This window comes from Trichomycterus rosablanca, chromosome 18 (assembly GCF_030014385.1).
Source record: "Trichomycterus rosablanca isolate fTriRos1 chromosome 18, fTriRos1.hap1, whole genome shotgun sequence".
Classification (NCBI taxonomy): domain Eukaryota; kingdom Metazoa; phylum Chordata; class Actinopteri; order Siluriformes; family Trichomycteridae; genus Trichomycterus; species Trichomycterus rosablanca.
The window spans coordinates 3,151,554-3,169,743 of record NC_086005.1 but is presented as its reverse complement, the minus strand read 5'-3'; the positions used below and the strand labels follow the sequence as shown (position 1 = coordinate 3,169,743).

At 42.7% G+C, this 18,190-nt stretch overlaps 1 protein-coding gene across 1 annotated transcript in view; it reads right to left on the bottom strand.

The window, feature by feature from the left end:
* LOC134332871 (leucine-rich repeat transmembrane neuronal protein 4) overlaps positions 1 to 10,783 on the bottom strand; it is a 130,972-nt gene extending 120,189 nt beyond the window's left edge. Inside the window, exons 1-4 of the mRNA XM_063014702.1 lie at positions 10,734 to 10,783; positions 10,441 to 10,571; positions 9,411 to 9,476; positions 2,665 to 4,226 (exon numbers count right to left, since the gene is read on the bottom strand). Of these exons, the coding sequence (XP_062870772.1) occupies positions 2,665 to 4,226; positions 9,411 to 9,476; positions 10,441 to 10,571; positions 10,734 to 10,783 (1,809 nt within the window). The remainder of the gene's footprint in view (positions 1 to 2,664; positions 4,227 to 9,410; positions 9,477 to 10,440; positions 10,572 to 10,733) is intronic.
* Positions 10,784 to 18,190: the final 7,407 nt, after the last annotated feature.

The following is an 18,190-nucleotide window of genomic DNA, read 5'->3' as shown; positions in this document are numbered from 1 at the left end:
CCAGTAGTGGTGTGCGATACTGTAAAATTTGGTATCGATCCGATACCAAGTAAATACAGGGCCAGTATCGCCGATATTAGGGCTGCCGTGATTGGTCGACCTAGCTGATGACGTCGACGGTAATTTCTACAACGTTTCCATTCATATAAGCGTTCATATGATTCCCTCAGCACTACTTGCTGTGTGCATGACCCAAGTCGTATTTGGTCCAGTCACTGGTTGGCGGCATTAAGCGCAGTCTTAAAAAATGTCGTCTGCAGCAGTCAGAGGCCGATTGTAGAGCTTTCAAAGAAAAGCTCAAAGTTTTCCACGACCCAAATCATCCAAAGTTTGATGATATTTAAAACTGGCACAAAACAAAAAGGTGGTTTGTACTCTGTGTAAAGCTTTGATGGTACCACAGCAGCACCAGCGCGATGTTGCACGTCTTGTTTCTTTAAACTTCTTAATCACGGAGATCATAGAATACCAAATTTCGCCCTAATTACCAGTTAGGGCGTATTCACATGCCTTAACACTCACCACTGTGTTTACGTGGCTTAGAATGTGAAGTAAGTGTTGAGTGAATGTGGAGGTTAGAATCTGGGCTCATTCTGTCGTTACTGTACGTTGGACTTAATGAGACGTGGCTACATCTAACTATTTTATTTCTGCTGTAAGTTTAAGTTGAAGCACTTTGCTTTGTGTACAGAACACCATAAAGACGTGCTGCACTTTGTTTAATATGGAGCACTTGAGAATGTGATAATATGAACATAAACCCTGTGTACATTTAGTTTTGTGCTAGATTATTATGCCATACAGTTTGTTGTTAAAATAAAAGAAGCTTAAATGAGATTCTGAATTACATTTTTTGAAGGAAAATTAATCGTTAGATTAATCGACTCATCGTTAAAATAGTCTATAGATTAATCGACAGAAAAATAGTCGTTAGTGGCAGCCCTAGCCGATATCGATACCGATACTTTTTAATAATTAGGGTAGATTTTTTTTTAATAATTAAGCCCTAGCCGATATCGATACCGATACTTTTTAATAATTAAGGTAGATGCATCTTCAAATTGCTAAATCTGAATGGATTTTCACGACATTTAAGTGTATTATTATAATACATACATTTTTTGTTTGTAGCTGATTTCTGATTTCTCGTTCTGGTGCTTTACTTTTTCACAACGTTACCATCATGGCGTATCACCACAAAGCGGCTAACTCATACCACGTAGTTGTGTTTGCTGGGTGAATACATCTGTACATTTTTAATAGTGACTGAATACACGTGTCCATGTTAATTTAAAATAAAAAAATCGATGCTACTCTGTGTACATTTATAAGCACAAAGTCAAAAGAAAAAGCAGTCATTCACCAAAACACAAACACCGGGAATAAGAGCCTCACTACGCATGCTCCGATTCATGTGCGTAAGGTGCACCCGTACTTTAAATATGTATAGTTTACACTATTATTTCCATAAAATTGCCCCTATTTCTGTATCTGCAAAGCAAAGTATTCAAAAACGTACAATCTTCCAATGCCTACAATTAGGGTTGCCAACTTTCAGAACTGGAAATAAGGAACACCCTGGGCTGGCAGGTTGGCGGAAGGCATAGGGTGGGGGTTGCTTTGGCGGGTGTTTACACCTATAAAAAATATTACGGGTCTTACACCGTCATAGGAACATTATCAAAATGTTTAATATAGGCTGTTTAACATTTATTATTTTCGCTCTTTATAATAATAAATCAGAACCATATTTTAGGCAAAACAACATGCATGAAGAACATCATGTAACATTTTTTCTCAATAGTGCAAACTATTGCAAATTTCACTTTTTAAAAATAAATAAAACAGACCTGGTATTATAGAAAATGCTGAACATTTCTCACACTTTTTCATAAATACTTTTTTTTGTCTTGTTCAGTTAATGTATTACAGTGGGCACTGTTTGAAATAAACTCAACTGTGTGGCATCTTTTGCTGGCATGTTACTTTTTTGTATTATATTTTGTTAGAATTTCATCACATCACATGTGCACTGTCAATTTGATATTTTCTTCCACAAAGTAATTTTAACTAGATTTCTTCTTAGGGTAATTTTGCTGTAGTTCAGCTTCTTCCAGTGTGGAAGTCTTAGTCTAATCTCTCATCTCTAATCTCGCAGCATTTCTCTCCCATTGATAAAAATACGGAATAAAGCGCGTTCCATATCGGTTCAATACGGAACATCACGTTTAGTTTCCAAAAAAGGAACGATTCCGTATTTTACGGGACGGTTGGCAACCCTAGCCTACAATGCACCGATGTGTGTTAGGATTTAACAACATAACAACGTGACGGTACCACAACAAAACACAGCAGAGCCGGAGGGGAGGAGCGAGGTGAGCATGTAAGATGTGAGAGGAGCGAGTCTGTACACACATGGTCTTTACTTTCTGACGAAACGTAGAAACGTGCTGAATGTAGCGGAGAAAAAGTAAAACTTAAGTACTGATCCGATACCACTGTTGTGATATATGATAATATCGATATTTGGATCGATCCGCCCACCACTGACCAGCACAGAATCGAAGAAATTACCAAGCCGAAATCACAGCACCGATTTGTGCCAAACGGCGGAAGAGCATCCATCACGTACAAAGCTAGCAAGAAGAAGGAGCGCGGTCATACCTCACATTCTCTGGAACCGGAAATGGAGTAGGTGCACGGTCCGGTTCCGTTCACCAGAACGTCCGTGGCCTCGGAGCTGGACGGTTTGTAGTCCACGTAGTACTCCTGCAAGGTGGTGCTGAGTGTACGTTCGGTCTCCCTGGATTTTTTCCGGCGCTTCCGGGCGGCCGAGGAGTTTTCCTGCAGCTGCTTGACGCTGCTGGGGTAGCGTTTCCACGAGACGTAAATCACCAGGAGGATCATCGCCACGGACAGGAACAGCGCCACGCTCCCTGCTACGATCTTGTGGAAGGAAACCGGCTCGAAGTCCTGCTCGGGCGGAGACACGTCGGACTGCGGAGGACTCGAAGGAGTAGGGTGTTGCAGGGACGTCCCCTGGCCTCTTCTGCTGCCGCTCGGTTGAAGCGTCGGGGAAAATGGAAGGGCTGCGTTCATGGCAGGGACCCCGGAAAGGGTGGACGGGTAACCGGCGAACGAGGGCGTAACGAGCAAGACCTTACACACTCCGCTCGCATCGACGGCCTCCATGACTTTCTCGCCTTGAAGCTCCTTGGGCGAGGCGCAAATCATGGGCGTCTCCTTGTTCCCGTGGAAGTTCTTCAGCCAGCCAACGAGGGGACAGATGGCAGGTCCGCAGTCCCACATGTTCCCAGCCAGGCTGATCATAGTCAGCGATATCCAGGCCGACACGACGTCCTGCGAGACGTTAGTCAGCTTGTTCGAATCCACGTTAAGCGTCTGGAGGTTCGGCATGCATCGGTACACTTCGGGTTCCAGTTCCTGCAGATCGTTCCCAGAAAGGTCCAGCTTCTGTATGGACGACCAGGTCCACGTCAGGCCCTCGCTCATGGTCCGAATCCGATTCCACTGCAGGTAAAGCGCCCGCAGGTTGTACAGCCTGGGGAAGTTTGAGAAGTTGATTTTGGAGAACTGGTTATGCTCCAGATGCAGTTCGGTCAGCTTGACCAGCCCGGACATGGCGTTTCTCGTGATGCTGCGCAGGCGGTTGTACCCGAAATCGAGGAACTCTAGGTTGCGGCAATCCTGGAAGAGCCGAGACGGTAGGTTCTTCAAGGAATTCGAGCGCATGTGTAAGCTGATGAGTTTGCGCAGTCCTTGAAACTGTCCTGGCTGCAAAGCCTGAAGCTTGTTGTAGGATAAATCCAAGTTCCTCAAGTTGGGAACCAAGTGGAATGTGGTGTTATGCAGCATGGTGATCTTGTTGGAGCTCAGGATCAGCTCTTTGAGCCTCCTTATCCCTTGAAAGGCATGAGCATCCAAGCTTGATATGTAGTTGTGGTCCAGGTAGAGCCAGATGAGCTGGTTGAGTCCGACGAACTGTCCGGCCCGCAGGCTCACCAGGCTGTTGTAGCGCAGAGACAGGCCCTGGCAGCCGCCCGACAGGTTTTTTGGGACATCTCGGAACGCGCTGGACTCGCAGTAGACGATCTTGCCGTCGCACCGGCAGCTTCGCGGGCACGGGCGCTCTCCGTGGCAGAGACTCGCAGAGAGCCATGCCTGCACCAGCAGCACCACAACCCATCGCCGCCGCATGGCAAAGCCTGAAAGAGAGCAAAATAAGAGTGAATGGTCATCATCTGCTCGGATAACCCATTAGCCATGCCAATTAAAGGTGTCCTGGTCCAATAGCATGGCACCTGGGTCTAATTTAGCAAGATCTGCTTCAACAACTGAATTGGAACCATTCATAGTGCCCATCTGTTGACCTTTGTGCTTTTAAGAATGGAATTTGTGTCCATTCTCAAAGACCAAAGGTAGTTTAAAATAGATTTATATGACATCACAAGAGATCTGGCATACGCTAACAGCCTATTGGTTTTCCTGTCCCATCACGTGTCATAATTTTTACTATTTCAATAAAATGCATCACTGAGACCCCCTAGTGGTGGCTATGGCTAGTTCCAGCCCCCTGGTTGAGAACCACTGGCTTAAATGATCTACAAACACTTGGCACAAAGCAGGAATACACTTCGGACAAGGTGCCAGTCCATTGCAATGGATCAAGTGCACCACAAACTTAACACATTTACTAACTTACTCACTCACCCACACCTAGAGCCAACCAAGAGCAGCCAATCCACCGTTTCATGTTTAGTGAGGTGGAAGAACCTGGAGGACAAGAATCACTCCGACAGAACGCCAATCCATCAAAGGCTTTCGGCCACCAGAAGACATAACCAATCACGTCTGTATGTAGATGCCCAACAGACCGATAGCACCACCACAAACCCTGGATCCTAGTGGTAGTGGGCTAGTGCCACCCTTTGCTTTTATACGGATATAGATGAGAACCAAAGGCCACAATTGAATCCGGGGCCCCCAGGACCCCTGGGCACACCTAGAGAACATGTTGGGTTTTGTAAGGTCCTAAACATGCCTTATAGACACCTTACAGACAGTAACTGGGGCAAAAACTGAACCAAGGACCATAACCCCAAGATATTGGTACTCTTCTGAACACTTCATCCTAGTCAGGGTCACTGTGGGTCCTTTGTTTCTTCAGAATCACCCAGGCAGGATGCCAATCCATCACAGGGTTTCGGCCACCAGAAGACATAACCAATCACGTCTGTATGTAGATGCCCAACAGACCGATAGCACCACTGGGAATTTAAACCCTGGATCTGAGTGGTACTGAGCTAATGCCACCCCAACACTGCTTTTATAAAGATATAGAGACGAGAACCAACGTCCACAATTGAGGGGCCACCTAGAGAACATGTTGGGTTTGGTAAGGTCCTAAACATGCCTTATAGACACGTTACAGACAGTAATTGGGGCAAGAACTGAACCAAAGACCAGAACCCGAAGACATCGATGTTTTTTTGAACACCTCATCCTAGTCAGGGTCACAGTGGGTACTTTTTTCTCCAGAATCACCCAGGCAGGACGCCAAATCATCACAGGGTTTAGACCACCAGAAGACATAACCAATCACGTCTGTATGTAGATGCCCAATAGGTTGATAGCACCACTAGGGATTTAAACCCTGGATCTGAGTGGTACTGAGCTAGTGCCACCCCAATGCTGCTTCACAATTGAATCCGGGGCCCCCAGGACCCATGGGCACACCTAAAGAACATGTTGGGTTTTGTAAGGTCCTAAACTTGCCTTACACCTTACAGACAGGAACTAGAACAGGAACTGAACCAAGGGCCAGGACCCCAAGACCTTAGATACTTACTTACACCTAGGGGTAATAATTTAGAGCTGCCAATGCACCTTCTTCAGGTAAATACTGAACCAGGACTCTAGAACATTGATGCTACGGGTGACTTAGTTGCCAAGCCACCTTCTGCACCTGATTTGGGATGTAGGTGAGTACTCGGAGTACCCCAAGGAACACAGAGCATGGTGTACTCCTTCCAGATTAGAACCTGCACCCACCTTTGTGCCGCGCCCTTTACATTAAGTTAATAGCAAACTATTCCAAACGAAATCGGCTCAACATCAGCGGCGTCTGGAATTGGATGGCAGTAAAATGTGCTGGTGACATCGTTAATGCTGCCAGAATTGCATCTGAAGCAGTTTTGAAGCGCCGCTTTTATTCCGATGCCACACAGGAACCAGTTCACGACGCTCAGCATATCCAGAATCTTCAGCGAACACGCTGGCGGAGGAAACCAGCCGAGCTACATAGGGTACGTAAAGCCAGCGTGGCATGATGGGAGCCACTCAAGACACGCCAGGATCTTCCACCACGATTACTGTTGAAAAGACCCTGAGATCCGAGCATGAAATGAGCAGTGAAACTGTGACTCGGCACTGGCTTCAGCGAGAACACATCTTCTGTGAGGGGTTTTAAGTAAACAAATGCTCCAAAATACTCTGGTAGATAATGAAGTGTGTTTTATTGGGGTCAGTTTGGGGTCTATTTCCGGCTTGGGCCCAGTGCTGTCGGGTGTTATCAGCCCCCACTGCAACCCAAACCTGATAAAGCAGTAAAATATAAATTCATTTTCATGTTTTTACCAAAACTTCATCCCAGTCAGGGTCACAGTGGATCCTTTTTATCCTCAAAAGCACTTGGCACAATGCAGTAACACACCCCAGGCAGGACGCCAATCCATCTCAGGGTTTCAGCCACTAGAAGACATAACCATCACGTCTGTATGTAGAAGCCCGACAGGCCGACAGCACCACTGGGGATTAAAAGCCTGGATCCCAGTGGTAGTGGGCTAGTGTCATATCAAATGCTTTTGCTTTATTCAGTATTAAAATAAATAAATAAATAAATTTTAAAAAGAGCAGCACCAGTATAAATGCATCTTTTTTTTTTTTTTTTTTTAATAGTGTTATTATTATTATTATTATTATTATTATTATTAGTTTTATTATTATCTTTTTATTATTATTTTTATTATTATTTTTATAATAATGATATTATTATAATTATTATCATTATTATTATTATTATTTTTTATTATTATTATTATTATTATTATTTTATTATTATTTTATTATTATTATTATTATTATTGATTATTATTATTATCTGGGCTTAGGACAGGCATTGAGAGCACACTGGTAAGTGCACCTACCAGTGTTTAGGCTGTTCAGACTTTAAAGCAGATTATTTATTACAGGTGTAATAACTCAATTATTATTACTTTTAAAGGAAATTATATGACTCCAAAGTTAAAGCAACAGTTTAGGGAAGGCCCTTTCCTGAAGAAAAGCTTGATTTAAAGAAACACCAGTGTCCTGCACAGAACCCTGACCTCAGCACCACTCAACAGCTCTGGAATGAACTGGAACATCAATTGAGGCTTTCTTAACCAACGTCACTGCCTTAATGAATAGGCACAAATTCCCACAGTCTTATGAGAAGAGCGGCTGTTGTTATAGCTGAAAAGATCACACAGAGGTCACTCTATACAATTTGTTTTTGGAATGAGGTGTCAAACATGCTTGTGGTCAAGCGTCTGAATAATTTTGGCCATATAGTGTATGCTCATTTGTCTGAATGGACACATATTCCCACAGACACACTAGGAAATCTTGATGAAGCCTATGACTCCATATTAATGCTTATGGTTTTGAAGATGTTTAACCAACTTGTGGTCAAGTATCAACATGCTTTTGGTCATATAGTGCACTTACAATAGTAGAGACATAGACATACATGCTACTTTATGTTTTTAATAAATAAAATAGTAGATCTTTATTTAACGTATAAGAATGTGTGGATGTTATAAGAGCTTTATTATTATTATTATTATTATTATTATTATTATTATAGCATTAGCTTTGAAGATTATGAATTAATTTAGAGCCCTAGATTTTATCAGTCTCTAATTATTCAATAATGGTGTTGAAATATCTCGGAACTCATTAAAAGTACACTGTATGGTCAATAGTATTTGGACACCTAAGCATCAACTTGCTGGACATTGCATTTTAAATACAAATGGTATTAAAGTAGCGTGACCTCTGTGTGATCTGTTCGGCTAGAACAACAGCCCCGGTTGATGTTCCAGTTCATTCCAAAGCTGTTTAGTGAGGCTGAGGTCAAGGCTGTGTACACTGGAGGCCACTGGAGTGTCTTTAAATCGAGCTTTTCTTCATGTGTTTATAGAGTTTGGTTTATGCACAGAGGCACAGTCATGCTGGACCAGGACAGGGCCTTCCCTAAACTGCTGCTGCAAAGCTGGAAGCATATGATTTCCTTTATATAATTGATTTATTACACCTGTTTGCATGGGTGGTGGCTGAAACACATGAATTTAATAATTAGACAGGACAGGTGTAGCCTAGCGGTTAAGGGGCTGGACTAGTAATCAAAGCACCACCACTACCAGGTTTCCACTGTTGGGCCCTTGAGCAAGGCCCTTAACCCTTAGTTGCTTAGACAGTATACTGCCACAGTACTGTAAGTCACTTCGGATTAAAGTGTCTGCTAAATGCCGAAAATCTAAATGTAAATGTGTCCCAATACTTTTGCCCATATAGTGAACATGTTCCTTACTAGTGAATATAAACTTCAGTTGAATCTAATACCCAACCAGTGCTGAACCAGTTCAATAATGAGACTATTTAATAGAAAAAATATCAATAATGATGAATGAATCGAGTCAACACGGCCACATCGATGCACATGTTGCTCAGTGTTAAGCCTGTTTATGATTGAATGGTTCAGATCACTCGGTATCGACTCCCTTTAATCGTCCCTCTCAGACTGAACGCTGCTCACATTCGGTTTTAAAATGTGGACGAAATGCTGAAGAACCCAGACAGGGTGAAAACGCTAATTAATCCCGACACCTACCTGATGAACAGCTTACATTTTGGAAATCTGTGCAATTAGGGCTTCTGACGCCTCGGCACATCGCATTCCATCAGACGCCACAAAAACTCAGGTGCGCGTTCACACACGGGGACACAGGTGGCAAAAAAAGTGGCAGACAAAGATGCTGCCATGCTGCCAGCCTAGCATGCTCTGATTCCTGCGTATATATATATATATATATATATATATATATATATATATATATATATATACTGTATATATATAAATGCAGACCAGGGCCGACAGGAGGGAAAAGATGCCGAGGGAGTTCAGTGGTGCAAAAAATGTGGAGACAATTGAACAGCTCAGATGAGTCATCCTTCACCATATTCTCCACAAGTGGGTGAGTGCATGTGTAGCGTATACCAAGAGGACGCCGCCGGCTGGAATGCGTGACCTCCCTAAGGGCACGAAATGCATACGTGAGCGAGCGTACTCATTTTCATTTCGAAGGGCAGAGTCAGCGTGTCGGGAGGCAGTGGCACGGACATTTCTATGCCGCCTGGCACACACAAACACACGCTAGAGGTTAAAAAAAAAAGGTGTGTGTGTGTGTGTGTTTGGGGGGGGGGGGGGGGGGGTGTGTGTGTGTGATAGGGGCATCCAATGGGCCCTCTAGATTTAGCCTAGAGCTTTGTAGATAGAGCCTAGAGTGGCTAGAGGTTAAAAGAAAAAGTGTGTGTGTGTGTGTGTGTGTGTGTGTGTGTGTGTGTGTGTGTAGGGTAGGTTTTCCAATGGGCTCTCTGTAGATAGACCCTAGAGCTCTGTAGATAGAGCCTAGAGTTTCTCCTGTAGGTGGGGGCTGTGGGAAGTGCATTAACATGTCAGGGGCATTTCTGCTGGCACATACAATTACTAACACACACACGCGCGCACGCACACACACACACACACACACACACGATAAACTTTACGTATATAACTCATATATAACTCACAATCTAGGCTGTATCCTCATCCACAAGCATCGAGGCTATGGAATTAGGAAAGCCCTTCACTAAAATGCGTGTTGATCCTTTATCGTGAACATTTGTGCTCCGTCAGGTTGCGCCGAATTCAGTGCGCATCGTTTTTCCCCCTTTTCTTCACGAAAATAGGCGGTTCTAGACAAAATAATGAGATTAAATGGTGCAAAACAGGCTCAAGAGTAGAAAGAAAACTGAGCCCTGTGCGATAACGGGTTTTGACTATGGACGTCCATGCCAACAGGCGATATGGTGCAAATGAGCGCCGGTTTTAGGAATAGATCTAGTAATAATAACGTGCGGATAAAACAGACAACAATGAGCATCTAAATAAGCTCACGCATGTGAGATTAGCGTTAAGGAAGACATGCAGCAACTTACTCATCAGTGTCGCCAGTCCGTAGGGGTTTATTTCTATTCTCAGATGTGTCTACTGTCCCGAATCATCCGCATGGCGACCCGAAGCCTTTGCGCGCAGCCGCCGCCGGTTTGGTGGCGCACCCGAAGCTCCGCCGCAGCAAGAGCGCTTCAGAGATCCGCCGTATCCGCTGGTGTCGGTTCCCCCGTGGTGACCATGCAGCATGTCGTAGAAACGGCTCCGACCAAACGTCACGTTAAACACACCGAGCTTTCTTCAGACACAAACGCGCCGTTTAGCGTATCCAAAATCCGGGGCGCAAACAAAAAAAAATGCACTATTCCACATGCGACTTTTTCCTCACCATGCCATCCGCAAAAAGGGAGGAAAGAGCAAAACCAGAGGAAACACACACCAAAACAAACCAAAAACTTACAAATTCCAAGACGTTCTGGCGTCGATCCTCAAGCCAGCGTCGTGGCACATTGCGCAAATAGCAACAGCTCCCACCGAAAGCCAGACCGCACATTCAAACCGAACCCAGATTTCCTTTCTTTTGTTTTATCTATTAAGCATCCGTTCCAAAAAACAACTGTAGACCGAATGTGCAGTGCCGGACCGAAGATTATTCCTCTCCAGCGCGTCTGATTCTCCTCTCCTGCCGCGCCGTGAAGGGGCTCAGATGCAGATGCAGCACCGGGAACTTTGTCAGGCAGAATCTGAATGCCCTCTTCTGGCCAAGCGTTAAGGGCATCGTCACATTTCCTCAAGTTTCTGCAGGAATCCTGACCAAACTGTCAAAAAATCATATTTACAGCCACTCCAGTTTATTTAAATAATGTCATTCATTTTTGCTTATTATTATTATTATTATTATTATTATTTTTTATTATTATTTTTTTTATTTTTTTTTATTATTATTATTATTATGATTATTATTATTATTACTATTATTATTATTATTATTATTATTATTATTATTATTATTTTGGCTTTCTTTTTTTTCCCTGTGAAAACCCAAAAATTTATTGGAACCCAAAAATCGACAGGGTCAAAATATACCAGTCATAACATTATAACCACTGACAGGTGAAGTGAATAACACTGATTATCTCTTCATCACGGCACCTGTTAGTGTGTGTGTGTGTGTGGGGGGGGGGGGGGGGGGGGGGGGGGTATTAGGCCGCAAGTGAACATTTTATCCTCAAAGTTGATGTTAGAAGTAGGAAAAATGGGCGAGCGTTTTTGGATCTGAGCGAGTTTGACGAGGGCCAGATTGTGATGGCTAGACGACTGGGTCAGAGCATCTCCAGAACTGCAGCTCAAGTGGGGTGTTCTCGGTCTGCAGTGGTCAGTATCTATCAGGAACAGCGGTAAACCGGGCGGCCAAGGCTCGTTGATGCACATGGGGAGCGAAGGCTGACCCGTGTGGTCTGATCCAACAGACGAGCTACTGTAGCTCAAACTGCTAATGCTGGTTCTGATAGAAAGGTGTCGGAATACACAGAGCATCACAGTTTGTTGTGTATAGGGCAGCCAAAGGGGGACCAACACAATATTAGGAAGGTGGTCATAATGCCTGATTGGTGTATACACTGCACTCTAGATGTCTTGATTATGAATGGGTGGTGTTTAGGGGGCTTCTTTTATGAGCACCAGCCTCTAAGCCTAAGATATTTAAAGCTGGCTTGATTGTGGACAGTGCCACCCAGTCTATTAGGACCTTAGCAAGGAGACCAGTGTTGTATGTACATCCATGTACTTTGGATTAAGTGTAGTTGAATTTACATTCATATGGGCACAGAGAAGTCACCTATTGTTTTTCCATCCTGTACATGAGGGTCGCCACAGCGGATCTGGTCCGCATACCAGACCTGGTACAGTTTTTACTCTGGAAGCCCTTCCTTTCTTCCGGGTTTGGGACCTGCACTGAGAGCGCACTGACAGTCATGTCCATGCAGATGCCTGACAGCCGACAGCACCGCCAAGATTCGAACCCTGGATCCCCAGATCTCAACAGAAGTGAGCAAGCATACTTCTAGTCACCAAGTGCAATCAATCATAACCCCATAAGAGAGATTTGGGTGGACACTTAATGACAATATAAAACATTATAAACCAGAAAATGCAGAGTAATAATCAGAGTTGTTGTTACAGCCGTATGCTTGACCACCACAGCCGAGTCTCAGCTGTGCCACCGGCCTGGATGGCTGATCAACCGTCCTCCTTGCAGTCAGTTGTGAAGGAGGGAATGCCACATAGGGATTCACCTCCTTCCTGCTGCAACAGCCACATCTACTGTCTGGTTTAAGGCACCAGTACAAGTCTTAGAAGAGTAAAAAGAGAATAGCGTGATCCTTCATACATGCTGACACGCTCTATAAGAATCCACACTGGCTGGGGTAAAGATGAAACCTTAGACCTCACCGTTTGCTGTATATTTATTGTACTGTACATTTAGGCAAGTTTACTGCAAGTATGTCTAATAGGAGATAAATAATTAAGTGTATTTGTGTAAAATCTGTATATTTAGTTACATAAAATACATGCAATTTTACTTAGATAATTTTTGACCATTTACATATTTTAATAGAAGAAAGCTGTTAAATATCAATATTAATAATAAAAATAATAATAATAAAATTCGTAATAAAAATAAATATAAAACTATTATTATTATTATTATGGTTATTATTATTTTTATTACTATAATAATAATAATAATAATATTAATAATAATAATAATAATAATAATAATAATAATTATTATTATTATTATTATTATTATCGTTGTTATTATTCTTATTCTTATTCTTATTATTCTTCTTATTATTGTTATTTTTATTGTTATTATTATTGTTATTATTATTGGTATTATTATTATTGTTATTGTTATTATTGGTATTATTATTATTATTACTATTATGATTATTATTATTATTATTATTACTATAATTACTATTTTTATGTGTTTTTATTATTATTATTGTTCTTTTTCTTCTTATTATTATTATTATCGTTATTATTATTATTATTGTTATTATTATTATTATTATTATTATTATTATTATATATATTTTTTTTTTTTATTATTTTTTATTTATTTATTATTATTTAAATGAATAGTGAAGAAGAAAAAACTGCACCAGTCTCTGTTATTGATTAGTGACGGCATTCATATAAATAAAAAAAGCTATTTTACCTTAAATCTCAGTACACATCTCTGGTTTGCCTTCATTATTTTGAAAAATGATTAATAATTTTTACATAAATCACTTGGCAGTATAATAAAGGCAAAGCATAGATGTTGTGCACTGACAGAGATAAAATAGCATGTTTAATGCCTATCCATTGATTTCCAATTCTACAGATGCCTTTATCCAATCAGAATCTGCCTTCAAATAAATGTAAGCGCAGCATGAATAATTTCAGCTCTATTAGCACCGGGATTTTCACTTCTCACCGCTCGCAGCAACGTTCATGATTTGTGAATTTATTTAATGATGATACGGTTGGTCAATACTGAAGAAAATCAAAAGAATCCTCATTTGCTTCATCTAATACAACTCAGGGGAGGCACAGCAACAAGGGCCTGGGTTCGAATCCCCGGCTGGGTTGACAGGGTCTTTTCTGTGTGGTTTGCATGTTCTCACCCAATGCAGCAAACCTATTGCAACACTGACCAGGATAATGCAGCAGTAAAACAGACAATGCAGCTCAGTATTGCAAGAAATGTAAATAAATAGATAGATAGACAGACAGACAGACAGACAGACAGACAGACAGACAGACAGACAGACAGACAGACAGATAGACAGATAGATAGATAGGTAGGTAGGTAAATAAATAAAGACCCCCTACAGACCCACAGCCAATGAAGAGTGCTTAATATATTTGCATGCCATCTTTAAATATATACAGTTTTTACATAGTTTATTTTTACACATGCAGTCACTGACCAGCCAGGTCGATAACACAGATAATATTTGAACCTAAGAGCTCAAGAACTCGGCAACGATGGGCTAGCGCATTACACTGCTGTGCCACCCAAGCGCCCGATTTCTCTGTTTATAGTTGGGCGACACAGTGGTTCGGTGGGTAGCACTTGAACAAGAAGGTCCTGGGTTTGGGTCCTTTCTGTGTGGAGTTTGCATGTTCTCCCTGTGTCTGTGTGTGTTTCTTTCTGGAGCTCCGGTTTCCTCCCACAGTCCAAAGACGTGCAGTCAGGTTAACTGAAGGTACTAAATGGCCCCTATGTGTGTGTTTGCCCTGTGATGGACTGGCGACCTGTTCAGGGTGGTTCCTGAATTTAGCCCAGTGAATTAGACCCACCATGGCCCTGATTCGGATAAAACAGACAATGAATTAATGAATTAATTATTAATAAATGATAGTTTATAAATCATGTGTGCGTATTTTTCTTTAATTCCTTTTTTTGTTTATACACTACTTATGAAGTCAAAAGATGTTATGTGTGTAGATTAGATTGGATATTTGCACTGGAGGTAAATCAAATCACAAACTAAACGTGGTTGAAAGCATCTTGACTCCGGTTGTCTGCTGCTTTACACAGAACGTTCCTCAAATTCACCGGGAACGATTCCTCACGCCCGGGTTATACAGCGCATTCACAAATGAAGCTCGGTAGCAGCTCAGGCATAACAATGAGCAGCTGAGGGTAAAAGGTTCTCGCTCATGCTGCTCCTCCTGAGATTTAACCTGACAACCTTCTGTGTCTTGGCACGGATTATTATCCGCCCCAGTTCACCTCACAGAACAGCCTGGGTTAAAAATAGCTTCCAGAAATTCCCAATTCAATGTTTTGCTCTTGCTGTTTAGCACCTTTTGTCCCGGGCGTGGCTGAATCGATACAAATCACATCCGTTTATATTCATAAGCATGTTAGATTCATTCCAGCTTTCACTAAAGTTCTGGATTAGTGAACGCTGAAGTGAGATTAAATATTACATATTATATTTTATACATACACTGATCAGCCATAACATTAAAACCACCTCCTTGTTTCTACACTCACTGTCCATTTTATCAGCTCCACTTACCATATAGAAGCACTTTGTGGTTCTACAATTACTGACTGTAGTCCATCTGTTTCTCTACATACTTTTTTAACCTGCCTTCACCCTGTTCTTCAATGGTCAGGACCCCCACAGGACCACCACAGAGCAGGTATTATTTAGGTGGTGGATCATTCTCAGCACTGCAGTGACACTGACATGGTGGTGGTGTGTTAGTGTGTGTTGTGCTGGTATGAGTGGATCAGACACAGCAGCGCTGCTGGAGTTTTTAAATACCGTGTCCACTCACTGTCCACTCTATTAGACACTCCTACCTAGTTGGTCCACCTTGTAGATGTAAAGTCAGAGACGATCACTCATCTATTGCTGCTGTTTAAGTCGGTCATCTTCTAGACCTTCATCAGTGGTCACAGGACGCTGTTGGCTGAATATTTTTGGTTGGTGGACTATTCTCAGTCCAGCAGTGACAGTGAGGTGTTTAAAAACTCCAGCAGCATTGCTGTGTCTTATTCACTCATACCAGCACAACACACACTAACACACCACCACCATGTCAATATCACTGCAGTGCTGAGAATGATCCACCACCTAAATAATACCTGCTCTGTGGTGGTCCTGTGGGGGTCCTGACTATTGAAGAATAGCACGAAAGGGGGCTAACAACGCATGCAGAGAAACAGATGGACTACAGTCAGTAATTGTAGAACTACAAAGTGCTTCTATATGGTAAGTGGAGCTGATAAAATGGACAGTAAGTGTAGAAACAAGGAGGTGGTTTAAAAGTTATGGCTGATCAGTGTACTATCTATCTATCTGTCTGTCTGTCTGTCTGTCTGTCTGTCTGTCTGTCTGTCTGACTATTTATCTTTAAAGTATAAAGAAAGGAAACCTACGACAACGACAATTAATGGATTCCCACCCCTTCCCACCAAATGGCACAGTCTGCGCTCGGCGTGGATCCAAACGTGGGTCCTGATCCTAATAGGGAGTCGCCTATGGGGCAGATAGCTTGTTCAAGCCGGTTCTTTTGGGATGGCCGTGATGCCAGTTGGGTTCTCAGAAAAATATAAAAGGTGTCGGCATCTGCACCAGTGGCAAACCAGGCCGGATCAAGCCTGGCATCCAAGTTTTAAGAGAAAACAGCTTGCCAACAGAGGAGCTGGCAAATAGGGCAGTGGTATCTCAGTGGTTAAGGTACTGGACTAGTAATCAGAAGGTTGCTGGTTCAAGCCCCGCCATCACCAAGTTGCCACTGTTGGGTCCCTGAGCAAGGCCCTTAACCCTCAATTGCTCAAAAATCATGTTCAGTCATAATTGTAAGTCGCTTTGGATAAAAGCGTCTGCTAAATGCTGAAAATGTAAATGTAAATGTAAATCTGTGAGGATGAAACTGTGATAAACAGAAACACTTCCACCTGGAGCCATTGAACACTCAGTACATTTGATCAAAGTGACTTACAATTGCGACTGAATACAGTTTGAGCAATTAAGGGTTAAGGGACGTGCTCAGGGGTCCAACAGTGGCAACTTGGAAGTGGTGGGGCTTGAACTAGTTGAGCTACCACTGCCCATACTTAATGAGGAACAGGTGACTGTCCATTTGGAGGAAGATAAACATCAATCTTCTTCATTCATGTCTTCTTTGCTGGCTATAAATGGCAAGGCAGTTGGGCATTATCCTGTAACCGTGCCTCCTTGCCAATCTCCAAAGTAAGTGAACCTGTTTTAGACTCCTTTTCAAAAGAACGGCCTCCAAACTTTCTAATTCTTGAAAGGAATTCTCTGGAAAGCGGAGGAGAAACGAGCGCTTGTATACGGTCAGATTTCCTTTTATCTTCCTGCTTAATACCTCACTATACCTACAGAAATGAGGGTGTGTTTCATGTTAATTAGGAGAAATTGGGCATCAGACGCAAACGATATGCAAACGAGCACCGAGCGCACCACACACACCTGAAGTGATTCATCAAGCGCGTGGAAATCAGCTCGATCCGATGCTAATCACAGATCGGTTAATCAGACCGGGAGTCGCGTGCGTATGTGTGCATATTTTTAATGCCACTCTGATGAACAAAGGCCGGCGTGAGCGCTGGAGGGTGAAGGTTTTCGCTCGTGCTCGACCTCCTGGGATTTATTCAGACAATCGTCTCCACCTCGGCACAGAATTATCATCTGCCCCAGTTCACCGGGGAAGAAACTGCAGATGCTACAGAACAACCTTCGTTACAACGTCTTCCAGAAATCCCCATGAGTTTTACATCATCTCCAACATCCAGCGCGTCCTCAACAACTAGACACTGTGTCTGCATCTCCAGAAGCTTCATATCATTGCATCATATACGAGACCACTTCATATTTTATTGCTAACATGCTGTAAAATTCACTACAGACACGTTAGTCTTAAATCCACCCACCAGGTTCGCCTGGGCTCAGCACATTTGCCCGGGATGAAGGCGGATTCCCTCTCGCTCATCTGTAAAAAAAACAAGACCCCCTCCTGCATCTCTCACTTCTGCATCAACGAGCCACAATTTAACTGATGGCCGGAGCGTTGGCCGGTGTTCAGGCTGCTGACAGTGGTGAAACTCTTAATGCGGTGGGGAGTTATGAGACCGCCGGCTGCCCTCGACTATCGGGACGCTCTGGCAATAATGTTCTCTCCACCTGATTCACGCCGGACTCCAAGATGAAGCAAAGAGACTTTTTTATATTTCTTATATCACACAGGCAAGAAAAATAACAACAAATATAAAAAAAAGGAAAGAAAAACTTTTAATTTCAGAAGAGGGTGAAACATGGTCAGACCAAATGTATCTGGTTTGACCTGGTGTGACCCACCTCGATTGCGTCACACCCC